Source organism: Rhodnius prolixus, unplaced genomic scaffold (genome assembly GCF_049639745.1).
Source record: "Rhodnius prolixus isolate KJV_2025 unplaced genomic scaffold, Rpr scaffold_14, whole genome shotgun sequence".
Taxonomy (NCBI): Eukaryota; Metazoa; Arthropoda; class Insecta; order Hemiptera; family Reduviidae; genus Rhodnius; species Rhodnius prolixus.
This window is the reverse complement of record NW_027411594.1, coordinates 6,887,261-6,901,680: the sequence shown is the minus strand read 5'-3', so window position 1 is coordinate 6,901,680 and position 14,420 is coordinate 6,887,261. Positions and strand designations below refer to the sequence as shown.

Sequence of the window (14,420 nt, the reverse complement as noted above, 5' to 3'; positions counted from 1 at the left end):
TCCCAAGTGTCTATACTAAAATCAATTTTCACGAAAAAGAGATTGGTACTTACATAAATAGTAAATTGTTGAGAAAATCGTGAAAAAGGAATATTAATAAAATTTGCACTTTCGATAAAGCAATTTTCTTGAAACTAAAAATTTCAGTAATCCTTTAATCATGATATGTTTGATATGTAGTATCTTGCTTTGTCTATTCTAAAAGAGCTCTTTTGAGGAAGGCGTAAACACCCCTTTCCCCAGAAGTAATAAAACACTTCTTAAAAACATTACATTTCCTTTATTTGTTAAATTGTTTCACTAACATTCTCTGTTGCCTATTTTTTTTTTAATGATTATAATACAAATTATTTAAATCCCTGGCATTAAGTATTTTATTTAGAAATTTAACATCAACATTGACACTTAACATTGGTAACCATAGTGAAAATTTTAGGAGTTAAACAATTAAGGAGGTTCTGAGATAACCAAGATTGACGTTTGTTACGGAATGGTGGAAGTACAAGTAACTAGTCTTACAGATTCATATTTTGGCTATAGAAAGAATATTAAAATGAAAATATAAAGTTGAGTTTGTAGTTTTATGCAGAAAAGAAAATCTAGTTAACTTTAGAAACAATCATATTCATTTAGAAATTAACCGTCTGTAGGAGAAAATGTGGAAACAAAAATTCTCAAGACTCGTAGGTAAAAATTATTTTATATTGAAGGTGCAAATTGGGAGCTGTTTTTTTAAGTGACCGTATAAATTTTAGCTGCCTCTTTTGTGTTGGTAACTAAAAAAAAAATTGTCAACTTTTAGTTGCCAAAAAAAAAAAAATATGACTGAATATGAATAGTATAGTATGACTCACACTAGTCATTTAGTAATTTTCAAGGTTGTATACTTTGTCTATCACAATTACTCACACTTAGCTCTATGATATTAATAAACGCATAATTGCATCTGCCTATTGTTTTACAGAGTATTAATTATAAATGAGGTGTCATTAATTTTTTTTTTTTAATATTTAGCCAGAAATCTAAATTTTTTGCGAAACCTGGGAATAATACGGCTAAACCATTTGCATTTTTTTCAGTGGTACTGATTCAATGTAAATTTTAGAAGCTGTTAACGATATATTCATAAAATTATTACGTAAATTTGCACTTCCTCATTATCGATTTTTGTTTATTCATTGTTTTAGAAATATGTTTTAATTTACTTCACTATGCTCTGAAGGCATTTGAAAAAAATATCTTTTAATGTAATATGTAATTATTTGAAGTAGGCACAATCCAAATCTTAAATGAGTAGAGTTCCAAAGGCTGAAGTAGCGTGAGATTAGCCGTAATTGCCACTGTCTGTCAGAAAGCCCAAAGATCGCCCCCTAATAGTGGCCCGATCAGCTCAGACCGGGTACTGATTTTAGGTATATTGTTTACATAAGGACCACGCAGAACGTGTGATAAATCAAATTCTTTTTAGTTGTGGGATATCACTGAAATAAGTACTATTAAAAAGGAATTATTAGATTAGAGATTAAGATAATATCGGTTTTAAACTCGTGCATTAAATTAGATTTGTAATAAAAAAAAAAATAAGCTTATTCTGAATGATCACTTTCAGCAAGATACATTTAAATTCTATATTTTTTTATTCCCAGAACTATACCTTTTTTAAGCTTGTTTTTTTAACTTAAAAAAAAAAAAATACATAACTGCATTACAGAAAGAATGTACAGCAGAAGCACTGCTATGCCTGTTAACCAAGGGAGATGTTGGCATCAGGCCTCATTCTATGCCGGCAAACTTAGCTCACCTTTGGCACAGTCTAAAGGTACGATCAACTCTTATAACATCTTATATTTTACTGCACTCTTCAACAACTCTTTCTCTTAGCATTGAATATGTAGAATTTTTTAAGTATATTACAAAGTTTTATTTCGTAATGATTTAATTTACAACTTGAATTGATCTTATTTATCCAGAACTCTTGATTACTGTAAGTAAACGTACTGCCTTAAAATATGTATCTACTCTGATAATTTATTAATTGCACTCTCTTTTTCTAAAAAAAAAAAACAATTTTTCTCATAAGTTTGATCAATTTTGACGCTGTGGATCTGTAAATACATAATAGATACCTAAATTAGTGAGCAATTGGAATAGTGTAGAATGTAAACATTTTTGAGGTACTTAAATCATATTTATTTAACAAAAATTTGTTACAGATAGCTAGTGAATTAGAAAAAACTTTAGCAGCCAGTACTGGCGACAAAGAACAAGAAAGAGATTCGGCAGAGGTATTTATTTGCAATTTTTCTTTTTCTTAACTAGTCGCAGTAAGCAGAGTATTGTGTATATGTTTTCAGTTTCTAAGATTTGAGTTTTCATGGGTTTTGAGAGTCCTCTGGTTCCGAAAATGTATGCTTGATGTATAATACAATTAAATGATTGAAAATGTTGCTAAATTCAACGACTGAGTTAATAAAAAAACTGAACATGAAGTACCTCTTTACAGCGTAGTTTTTTTCATTTTTCAAAAGTGATACGATTTTTTTTAAACACTTAGATTCTTTAACTTTTATTAGAAACATTTTCCTAGAAAAATTCATTTCCGTACAATTCTGTAGGCTTCCTCTTAGGGGGTCAAATAATAGTAATAAACATAGTAACATCTGTACATTTTGAAGGAGTAATAGTTACGTTCCAATTTTATATTAAATTCCAATTTTTACACAAAATAGCATCATTAGCGGCCAAAGCTTTCCTAGTTTTTTGCGATTTTATAACAAAAAAATGTGTAATGGATTTCTTTAAAGTTGCTATTCTATGTGCACTTATAAAACGCTATAATTTTGTTTGAAATTTTTTACCATAAAAATTTAAATTGTATTGATTCCTTGATGGCTTCTATGGGCTTTTGCCTCTCTAATGTGGCATTTCAGAGAATGTAATTTCAGTAATCTTGAGGATTGTTGGTAGAAAAAATTAGTCACTGTACTCTAGGACAAAGTTGTCACTTTATTTTTTATTTTTTTGTTGGGAACAGATATATATATGTATATAAAGCAGAACGTATACTGCAATTTTGGGGATTAGTTGGCTAATTTTTCATCTAAACTAAATTTGTTACTAATAACTATTAGTTACTACCTTTCACACCAACTGTCCATAATATCGTGTGCTGAGTGGACCTTCTCTGCCATCACCGTACATATAAGAAGTGACAGCTTTCTTTGGGCATCTAATTCGGTATTCTTTTCTTATCCATTGTCGGCAAATGCAAGACTTTTACCCAAAAGCCGAAAGTTGTGTATTACGAGTACATTCCCTGGTGTAATTCCCCGCCCCTTCAGCCACTTCCAGATGTTCTGAGGAAGTTGCTCCCAAATTTAGAGAACCAAGAGTTCTCTTTCGGGAAATTCCAAGAAAAGAGATAGTAGTTTGGCAGTCAGGGAAAAACATCTCTGGTGTTAATGTTCCTTTCCCTGCAATTCATCACCTTTTGTTTAAATTAAGAATTTAGAAGAGTACAATCCTGGATATATGCTTTTCTAATTTCCACTCTGGAGATTAGTGATAAACCGGCAGTTAAATAATTATTATTACTCTTCTCATTCACTCCTCATTGAAGAATTTTATCCCTTTTCACACCAGATAACCATCCAGGATATATCTTCAGAGTTTATAGTCGATATATCTTCAAATTTGATTTTCCCTTATTAAAGAGATTCTGTTTAATTTACTCAGAGATAGTCGTGATGAAACAAGCTGAAGATGGAAATTTAAAACCAATTTTGAGAAATGAAGTAAGCAATCATGCTCAGATATTTCATTCAGAGTGTCGAACTTGATCAGCTTATTCAATTCAATTTCTTTTTTTCTAGATTCTTTGGCTTTTTGAAAATTTTGCTACTAGAAAATGAAGTAAGAGCTGTGTATAATTGTTTATGTGCTGCCAAGAGTATTTATCTCTTTCGAGCTCACTTAATAATTAAAAATTGTTGAAGATAGTTTGGGCCAGATCAGACAGTATTTAGATGGTTCCCCTTCAGATCTAAGTTTCTTGCCTTGACACCACGTCACGTTCTTCTTGTTGTATCTTAGTTTACTCATACTGAAGCCCTAACTTAATTAATAATGCCCCATAGTATGTCAAGTAAAATGCTTATAAAACATAAGAGAAGGGAGAACTTTTTATTTTTAAAAAGCGAAAAAATACAAATATGATTCATTAACAAACACCGACTATTGTACTAATCAAGTACAATAATTGGGTAAGACAATAAAAGATTGGCAAAGCTTTATATAAAAGGAACTTATTTACGATTTGTAAAGATTATTTTTAGGCAAACTCTTTATTTTTTTGGGATCTAGCCAATTTTTTTGCTGCCAGTCTGTGAAGTAGAGCTTTCGCGCGCGCACATCTTCAACTTCTCCTCTCTCTTGTTGTACAACTAGTATTTAAAAAGTCTTCAGTCCACTACTTAGTAAGAAAAAACTAATCCCTCACCATTTTTTAATAATAGTGTTACCTACGGATATATTTTTTTTTAAGAAATGTTTTTCTTTTGCATACTTACAAGTTGTGTTCGGTAATTCAGTTTTTAATGTAAAGGAGTTCAAATAAAAAACAAACATGCTTTAATTCTTAGTATACAGTTAGTGCCGCAAAAGGTTTGGCGAGTTTCAAAACAATTGTTTTCGTAGAATTTGACCCTTTTTCTTTTCATCTCCTCTGACTATTATCCCCGTGGCTAGGCTATAATTGTTCCCTTTGCTTTCAAGGAAAAAAAAATATATAAGAAACAAAAAAAAATGTCCGCCCTAGTGCCAAGTAAAAGTTCAACACATATCAGCTTCAGATCTGTACAACAACATCAATCACAGTCCATACAAAGAAGTTCCAGTGAAGTTGTTATTAGCCGTGGTTTTAAACCATCAGATACACAAAATCCTAGAACAACTAAATTTCTAACCGATCTATCGCAGAAGATATGGGGTCGATCTTTGGTAAGATTTGTTCAATCCTAAATAATACTAACTGTTATTTATTGTAAAAAAGGGCGAATGATTGTTCTTCTATTTGATGAAGTTAAAAATAATTATATGCATAAAAAAAAACACTATCCCACCACTGTTACTCATCAATCACCTGTCTATTTAAAAACCTAACTGAACTGCTAACGCTTTTTTTGTCTCGAGTTTTGTTTGATATTTTGTACGATAAAATTGAATTATAGTAATGATATATTCTGGATCCTTTTTTTGAGTTAAAGAATTTAAAAAAAAAAAAAAAAAGTTTTTGGCGAAGATTAATTTTTTTTAGCAATAATTAATTGATAGGTATAAGACTCCATGATCCAGCTAATATGCAGTTTATTTTGGCTCCTTGTACTACTGCTGTTTGTAGTTCTCTTGAATAGCTGTCAGTGTGGTAAAGTGGTAACTGAGCTAGAATTTGCCTCTGGAAACGCTGAACCAATTAATAGTAAAAATCTAAACAGTAACATATTGTGTGGATGTAGTACAGGTTACAAAACCATTTGAAGTCTTAGGGCCAGAATTTACGTAGAAGTTTTTATGAAGGCCCATAACTTCCCTTTCTCTAATTGTTGCATATAAATCTAATTATGACAAAAAAACTATGCGATACCTTTGAGGCTGTAATTTTGATTTTAAAGAAACCAATTTTACATTGCGCCTTACTCTGATATTTTAAAATAAAAAAAAGTAATACTAAAAAATAAAAGTAAATCTTTTGGATTTATACATGTTATGCTCTAGAACACCTTTGATATATTGTGACAGCAATGTCATGGCATTAAATCGATTATAAAAGGGTAAAGGAAAAACTCTGGTTATTAAAGTAATTAGTTTAATAATTATTGATACTCTCAAATTTTTTTCCTGAAAAAAAAACTTTGTAGTAGACTGTAGTTTACCCTTTAGGTTGTGGTCATAAGCAAAACTGCGTCGCAAGATCTAAAGTGGCCCCCTAAAGTTTCAGAGTTGAGGCGTAATTGTAGACATCTGTAAAATGTTAAAAGGTATTGCGTTCATGAGCGATTTAATGAAAGAGAGAGGGATGAGAATGAGAGATTGCCAGTGGTACGCTTAATCCAAGAAGCTGTCTCTGTTTATTGTCTAATACGTGATAGTTTTAGAGTTTGTTAGCATAAATGTTCTTGCCCCTAGACTGAAAAATTCGCATAGACTACCAAGATCCGTGAAGAAGTAGCTAGACGTCTTTTCTGCGAGTACAGTTACAAATCGTAATACAAAGTTGAGCTGTCCGCATTTTTACTTTTTCTGTGAGGATATGTATGCGCATGAGTTCAGGTACAACTCCTTAATGCGTTGACAAAGACAAACAAGAATTGGTTTAATAACTTAGACGTCTCTTTCTTAATACAATTCTCAAAATTTCTAAAAATCTCTCGAATTTCTTTTAAAAAAAAAAATTCCAAGTCACTTTTCAGAGCGGAAATTTCTAGTAAAAGGATTATCTCAGTGGTTATTATTCTGGACTCTAATCCGGAAATCCTGTGTTCAAGTTCAGCATGCTCTTAGATTGCCTGTTTTAGGAGTCTCTGGCACCTCAGTGTCCTGCCAAATCCTACCGCAGTGGCAGGCGTTATCTGTAACAAGAGAACATTGTAAGACAATGAAAAAAAGCCCCGGGCACCAATAATCTCAGATGTTAACGGCCTTAAATTAACGAAAAAACAAAAATTAATAATTTCCTCCAACTAAGAAAGATAAAAATTATTCGAAATTCAATAAAAGATCTCTATTAGAAAAATATCTATTAACAGATTTTCAAAACAGTAAATTAAGGCCTAGTGCCAGAGCATTAGTTTAATTTTTCTAAAACATTATTTAATTTTGCTCAAAAATAAAGTTGGCCAAAAGCCATTTATTAATATTTGTTGTTTGCCAGAAGTTTCCCTTATCTTCCACCCGGAACTCTGTGTTGCACTATATATCTAGTCAGCTTTTCTTGTCGTATGGTATTTAATTATTTAAAATACATTTCATGTTAGCACCAAAATTAGCTGAGCCTCTTGTTTTCTTAATGTTCTTTTTAAAAACAAAATTGGCAGATCAGATGGTAATATTTTTTACTGAGAGAGTGAGGAAAATCGTCATGAAATGAATTTTAGAAGGTCTTGGCAACCATTTGGTTTTAAATTAATTAACAGATTAATTTAACTATTGGAAACAAAACGTTTAATTAGTCATTGAAAAATAATACTAATAAATATTTTACAATCATTTACTGCAAGAAGTAACAAATCCTTAGAGTAGATTAGATAAGAATACATGGCGAGTCCTGTTTCTGCAAGGTTCTGCAGCCAAAAAAGCTTTCTGTATATCTGATTGGTAAAGACAACTCTCATTATCAGAACCAGGGATTTTGAACTCGCTATTTCCTTGTTTTTTTTTTTTGACAAAGAGGAATACTGATCAAGATCACGCCGACTGACTACGTTCCTCCATATACCTGGAACGTATATGGAACGCAGAATGCGTAGGCATTGTTTTGGTTGAAAAGTATTTAATTGAAAAAGAATGCCCCTTGAACGCAAGGCAGCCCTCTTCAAATTTAAATAACCTCCTGTAAATGAAAAACTTAAATAAATAATAGTTGTTTTTGTTGGCCAGTAGATTATGAATGAAGTGTTCTTATTATTTCACATTTAAAAGAAATAAAAATAAAAATACATGCTCATTTATTTTTATAAAACGGTTAAATGTTAGTTTGTCTTCGTCTATAAAAGTATAATCATTAATCGTTATTTTAAAAAAAGTGTTAAAAAGATGTCAGCATGATGTGTTGACAGAGGCTCTCATTCTATGTCTGGTCTATTTTCAATACTTTTTTTTTCTATATACTAACTCATGGCGTTTATTTGTATGTATTTTAAAAGTAGTTATTATTAGAAAGCAAGCTTGACTTTGACAGTTCATTCTTTAAATTGAAAACTACTTGACCTTATATAGCTTACGTTTAATTGTTGGACGGCTGTAGCATATTCTTTGATGGTTTTATGAAATCGTAATATGATTTGGAGAGAAATCTTACTGCCGAGAATCCTATGATTTAAGGGGAAAAAATGTACGAAACCTTAAGGTTAAAAAGCTATTATTTAGGTCTATTAATCCTTTACAGTGCTAGTAGGTAAATGTAGTTTTGTGAAAATAGCTAAGAATAACTTGCTTTTTCTCTGATTTAAATCATGTTACGAAATTAGAAATTTGATAATTACGTTACTAACTAAGAAATATTATTGCTGAAAACGTATAAAATTCTTCTTCTTCTTTTCTGAGAAAAGTGTGACATAAATAATGATATTGAGACTGACGCCAATGACTGTTTCATAAAGTATTAAAGATTGAAAATGAAACTCCAGAGAGCTTTCAAGTTTATTTATTTTGAGTTTTATTTTAAGTGTATGAAAACCCAAAACAGATTAGAATGAAATGAAAATGCTAATGAAATTATTGATATTTTTTTAGCATTGCACACGCAACCAGCTGTTCAATATTATTTTGTTTGAAACTAGTGTTTATTACTAATAAAACTTCTCATATGACAACTTAGCACCGGGGCCGGCAGTTTCTCAAGTCTGCCCCTTCCAGAAGCTCCAATAAAACTTGATGGTTGTTAAGTAGTTTTTTTTTTTTGCAGAAAAATCACCCATTAAATTCTTCGCTTAACCGATTTTCTACAATCACATAATTTGGGAATTATTATTCGTACATATACTATAAAAAGGATTTGGGTACCTACGGTGACACATATTTCGGTTAACATAAAAATACGTTTTGCCAAGGCCAACCTTGATTTGTCTCGAACTTTAAATAAAACTTTTATTAAACTGGCTCTAATTTGAAGTGTTGCCAAATAATAATAATTTCCTCATAACATTCTGTATTTCGTTAACATAGTTTATATGAATTTATTTACATATAGACTTAATTTAAATTATTTAAATTAGTGAAACATTTTTTTGGAAATTTTCGTGATTCTTATCTGGACTTCAATCTATGTGCAAAATATATTCTACTTACATTTTTTGAAAACATTTCTATTGAAAAATTGACTTTTAGGATCTGCTTGAAAGGTTATAAGAAATGGATAGATAATCTTCTTAAAATAGCCTAAACGCTTGTAAACTTGGGTAGAGCCGCAGATCACGTGCCAGTGGCAGTGGATCGCAGGTTCGGCAGTTTGATCGGCTTCAGTAAGATGTTTTTTGGTGCAATTAATTTTTCTTGAAAAATATTTAAAATGAAAGTGAAAGTAAAGTTGGTTATTTCGAACTTAATTATGGAGTTTAAAGAAAGATTTTGAAACTATTTATTGCTATTTCATACAGAAAACAACAATAGTGATATCCACAGTACTCACTTAACCAATCAAACTTTAATTACATTTTAAAATTAATAACATGAAACCTTTTATCTTTGCGATGTAGTGTAATGGTAGCGAACTTAAATAACAGTTTATCTTTGGAAATTCATCCTATAAATCTATTAACAGCGGTCGAAAACCAAAACCATCGATTTTTTGTTTGTTAAATACTTTTCGCCCTCTCTGATCCCTAAAAATTCTTTTATTCGGGCTCTGGGAACTTTTGCCCTATTGAAAACTCGAGTTCTGAAAATATTGACAGATCGCTTAGACGATCTATGATTTCGTAGCACCAAGGTAACACAAATTTATTCTAATCTTTCAAAAAATTTTTAATTAATTTGTTCTTGCTTATAGGAAGCAAGTGGACACAAGGTTAATTTTGAAGATGGTCTCCACACTAAACCGATCGATCTTGAAAAATTGTTCACACCGGCTTCAGATTCTGGAGAAATCACACCGTCAAAAAATAGTAAGGTTTTCTTTTTTACAGTTTATGTGTAAGACAAGAACAAGTTTAAGGATATAATTAAATTTCTTCTGTTGTTTTCTTTATTATAGGAAAAGTGTATGCTTCATCTAGTTTTTATGCACCCTATCACCCAACAATGGAGGAACAAGTCGAACTTGCTCGACGGATATCACACTCTCTAAGTGATATCAGTAACAAAGAGAGCAAAGGGCAGTCTATGTATGTGAATCGTAAAAAGAGATCAGTCAAGTGGGTACACGAAGGTAATCTATACACGTATAACTCCGTCTTTTTTATCGTAAAATAAGTAAGAAACTTGTTGAACTCCAGTATTTAATTTTGGGTTCTTAAATTCATTTATTATAATGAACATTAAGAAGGGTTGGACTCATTTTTAATAATTATACCTTGAAATATCAGTATGAAATGATCTGAGTTTAAAAAAAAAGAGTAATTTTAGCGAGCCGTAGAAGAAATATTTCATAAAAGAAAAATCCAAACGTGAGTTACTTTAACTAACTACTGGTGCTTCCAATACTAACATTTTCTTCGAAGTCCGGTAACCTTGAGATCTTCCAGAGCAGATCATACTTAGTGTCCATTTCGTGGATATAAGTCATTAATACGGAGGATACAAGATGAGATTTTATCTTGACATAGAAGATTTTTTTATTACCCCATCATTATTCTTAGATTTTCTACTAATCTTAGATTACTTAGATTGTGTATTGAATTTTAACAGGAGAGGGAAAACTTCCCGAACAAATTTCAGAAAACGAAAATTTTGCCCCGGCTCCCCAAAATAAAAAAGTAGGTATTTACTACATATTTATTAATGTATTACTTTTAAATTCATTAATATTGATGGAAATTAAATGGAATCATGTATTTTCAGGAAAGTAAACCACCATTAAAGTTAGTGATGAACCCAAGAGGGCAAGTCCAAGATATTTCTACACTTAGGAAACAAGGATTCGCTTTTGAGCCCATGAGCCCAGAAGTGTGTTTGGATCTTGTCAGAGATCTTAACGCTCCACGTGGAAAGGGTAATTTTTTTTTTTAGTATCTGCATTTCTGCGAAGTAAATTTGATGTAATTAAGAAAATAATAAGAAGGAAAAGCCTTGAATGATAACAACCATCGAATCATTATGTATGCAGGAAGTCACGTGGCCAAAGGTATTTCAGTCTTCTTTGGGGAATTCGTCTACTCATATTTAGAATTTACATTTTAAGATATATATACCTTTATCTTAAAATTAACCATGTATCTAAATGGCCGAAGGCTTGGTGGCCAAGGTTTTGTTTAAAATAGCAATTTCTCTTGTTATTCTTCGTTAGATTTTAGAAAACATATTTTCTAGTATCTTCTATGAATGTTTAATCATCACCATAATTCTTTTAGAAAGATTGTTACAGTAATCCAGTGGATTGATCTTGAGTAGTATCCACAATTAAAGCGTGAATTCCACAGCTCTATTTAACCAGACTCTGAAGTCTGGATTGGGACTCATAGTAAAATATTGTATTCACTGTTTCCTCCTCTTCCAACAACCTGTTACCCTTACCTCGGCAGGCTTTACACGGTTCTTGTATAAACTCTGCAGGAAACAGAGTTAAGTATCCAATTAAACATTTTCGTCCACCTGCGCCATGAAATTTCCACGTTTCATAATTGGATTGTACTGTACTACTCAGCAAAACGGTTTAATTCTAATTAAGGTTCTAAGACAAGGTGAACTTTGTTTTGGCTACGATTCTCATCAACTGACCTAGCTGTATCTCACAATTAATTAAGTTCGAAGCGCTGAATGGCACAAGAGCAGCCTGAACGTAAAAGTTGATTAGCAGCCCCCGCTGTAATTAATTTACTTAAAATAATCTAAGGTAAAGATCAGTTTTCCTTGATAGCTTAGGTACCTATGAATAATTCGATCCCGAGTGGACTTGAACTACAAATAATATTTGAAACTCATAGTTACAGAATTGGAGTAAAGATGAAGTAATGAGATTGTCTTAAAACAGATTAATTGTAAGGGTTTATTAAGCTGTTACGAGTGAACTATAACCTTATTAAAGTACTCTAAGATAAAGTAATAATTATAAAAATTAACATTGCAGGTGCGGAATTATTCGCTAAGCGACGTAAGAAATCCGAGAAATGGATAATCGATGAAAACAATGTGAAGACAGTTGAAACATACAGCGGTAGTTCGACACCAATGAGTAAATTACCACCACCGTCCTATCTTAAAGATTCAACTCATAGGGTAGAGAATGTACAAAAGATGAATCAGATTCAGGTAAAAACCTTTAACGAGCGGTTTTTAACCATAAATTTTTGCTTTCACCTTAATAAGAGTTTAGGTCATCTAAAGAGATAGTTGGTTCTCAAAGAAAACTTTGTTTTTACTGGAAATGAAGTAAAAATATATTCCCGAATGTGTGAAACGGGATACATTTCAATACGCTAAACGTACAGAACTTTTAAACAAGTACTAGGTAGGGTTCATTGATTTTATTTTCATAATTTTTACAAAATGTTGTACCACTCATCTTGAATTCAGTTCATTCCCTTCACTCAGTCAGCAAGTTTAGTGCGAGACGGTAAGTAAAGTAGTAAAGTCAAGTAATCGCCTAACTTTTTCAGGCGGGGCTTAACGTCCAACTACCAATTAGGTGTCGGTGGACAGAGGCGACTAGCAAACATACTTTACTGTAAATTTCTTTTATTAACCGTTAAATAAAATCCAAGGTCTAAGACCGGGAATCGAACCCTCTAAACCAACAATACATCTTAGCTTTGCAGGTCTCGCCTCTAACCGCTCGGCTACCGTGGCGCCTAAGTGCGAGACGGTTACTGTTAGTAAAGTAGAAATCTCTACATCAAACTGATAATCATCTATCTCTGTTGATAAAATGTAATTTCGAAACCTGTTAAGGATACAATAAACATGCGTGCTACGACAGGTAATTTACAGTGTTCCACAGGACTGTTCAAATTATTTATCTATTTTATTAATTGTGTATATTATTCCTGTCATTACAGTACTACTATACATATATTAAACTCTCTCTCCTTATCAAGTTTAAGTGATTCATTTGACTTATTTATTTATTCCATCTTATAATCTTTTTACCTTCTTTTTTGTATTTTATTAGCTATTTTAAATCTGTAAATGCTAAAGCCAACCTCTCACACAATCTATACCATAAACAGAAATAATAAACATTTCAGTGTTTTATGACATTGCGTTATTGCTCATTTCTTAGCAATTTTTAAATCAGAAAAGTCTGTTTAAATCAACGAAAGTCTTCATAAATTTAGTCAAATTTTGTTCAGATTTGATCAGAATTAGGGACAGGTCTTTTCATTAATTGATTTAAATTAAAAATTTATTTGTAACTAATAAATGTTTTTTTTTTTAATTTCCTTCGTGTAGGAACGTTTCACGTTACCTCGTCTAAAGATGATAAAATCTCCATGGGAAGCTGCCTTAGAGGGTAGCGTAGAATCAGCTTTCCAGGAGATAAACACTCCTAGAGGTATGGTGATGGCGCCTACGCCAAACACGTTGAGGAAGTTGGCCACTCCTACGCCACCACTTCCACCGACTACACACTGCGCACCACCTGTCAAAGAAGAACTATACAAACCTAAAGTACCACGCGCTTGGAATCCACAGCCAACTTGTAAAACTTTTAGTAAGTATATTCCACCTAATTTAGATGGAAAAAAATTAAATCAATTTTTACGTTTCACCCCATAAAAATCAGCCTTACAACACTGACTGAAAAACAAAAAAAACTATGTATCATCCATTCGAAGCTCTAATTATATTAAACCCTAAACAATGACTGACAAAAGTTGTTTTGAAGGTTAGTAAAAACAGAATTATTTACCAACTTTTTTTCTGAACAAAGTGTAAATAAATTATAATTTTACTAATTAATATTTTTCCAATAACATTGATTTCCTATTAAAAATGGCAATCGGCTCTAGTTTCTTTAATTTAAATTAAGGAAAAGTAAAAATTAGTTAGCCTAATTTGCATGTCATTGCTTTTATATTAGTGTAGTTACTAATTTTGAAAGAACAGATAAATTCCTAAACAAAATGTACTGCTTATATAAAGTAGAAATAATATTTATAACTGGGATGTTTTTGGAGGCTCTGGAGAACCAGAATAATAAACCTTTCGACCTGTTTTCCTGTAAAACTTGCCCGTTGTCCGGGTTTAACCTTTCGTCCAAGAATGTACAGTAAGAATATTCCTTTCTCACAAATACAAGAGGGTTGTCCGATGAACAACGACTCCACGGGCATTTCGTGAGAGTTGGTGGAAATGTTTTAAAAATGAAACACGTAAACTGCAATGTTCTCTTTATAATGGGTGCGTTCCACTAAGCGACCACAACGACCAAAACATACCTTCAGGCGTTCCACTTGGGGACCGCGGTCGTTGTGGTCGTGGCGCAAACGTCACTAATGACGTCACTATTTTCGCTCACGCAAAGCCCACAACGCCCCATCTATAGAGCT

At 31.9% G+C, this 14,420-nt stretch overlaps 1 protein-coding gene and 1 long non-coding RNA gene across 7 annotated transcripts in view; one reads left to right on the top strand and one right to left on the bottom strand.

Moving 5' to 3' along the window:
* Positions 1-14,420, top strand: part of LOC141451902 (uncharacterized) — a 47,538-nt gene that overhangs the window by 25,920 nt on the left and 7,198 nt on the right. For 3 of the 6 annotated variants that reach the window (XM_074123702.1, XM_074123703.1, XM_074123705.1), the window contains 8 exons: positions 1,712-1,819; positions 2,214-2,285; positions 9,764-9,878; positions 9,968-10,141; positions 10,621-10,688; positions 10,774-10,924; positions 11,999-12,180; positions 13,321-13,582. In XM_074123702.1, the coding sequence (XP_073979803.1) occupies positions 1,712-1,819; positions 2,214-2,285; positions 9,764-9,878; positions 9,968-10,141; positions 10,621-10,688; positions 10,774-10,924; positions 11,999-12,180; positions 13,321-13,582 (1,132 nt within the window). Of the gene's footprint in view, positions 1-473; positions 688-1,711; positions 1,820-2,213; positions 2,286-4,481; positions 4,999-9,763; positions 9,879-9,967; positions 10,142-10,620; positions 10,689-10,773; positions 10,925-11,998; positions 12,181-13,320; positions 13,583-14,420 lie in introns of those variants that run through there. The other 3 variants (XM_074123706.1, XM_074123708.1, XM_074123707.1) reach the window with 3 other exon arrangements.
* Positions 6,441-9,411, bottom strand: LOC141451912 (uncharacterized). Its single transcript, XR_012457176.1, has 2 exons — positions 9,064-9,411; positions 6,441-6,626 (listed from the first exon to the last, which is right to left on the bottom strand). It is a non-coding gene; the product is annotated as an uncharacterized lncRNA (long non-coding RNA).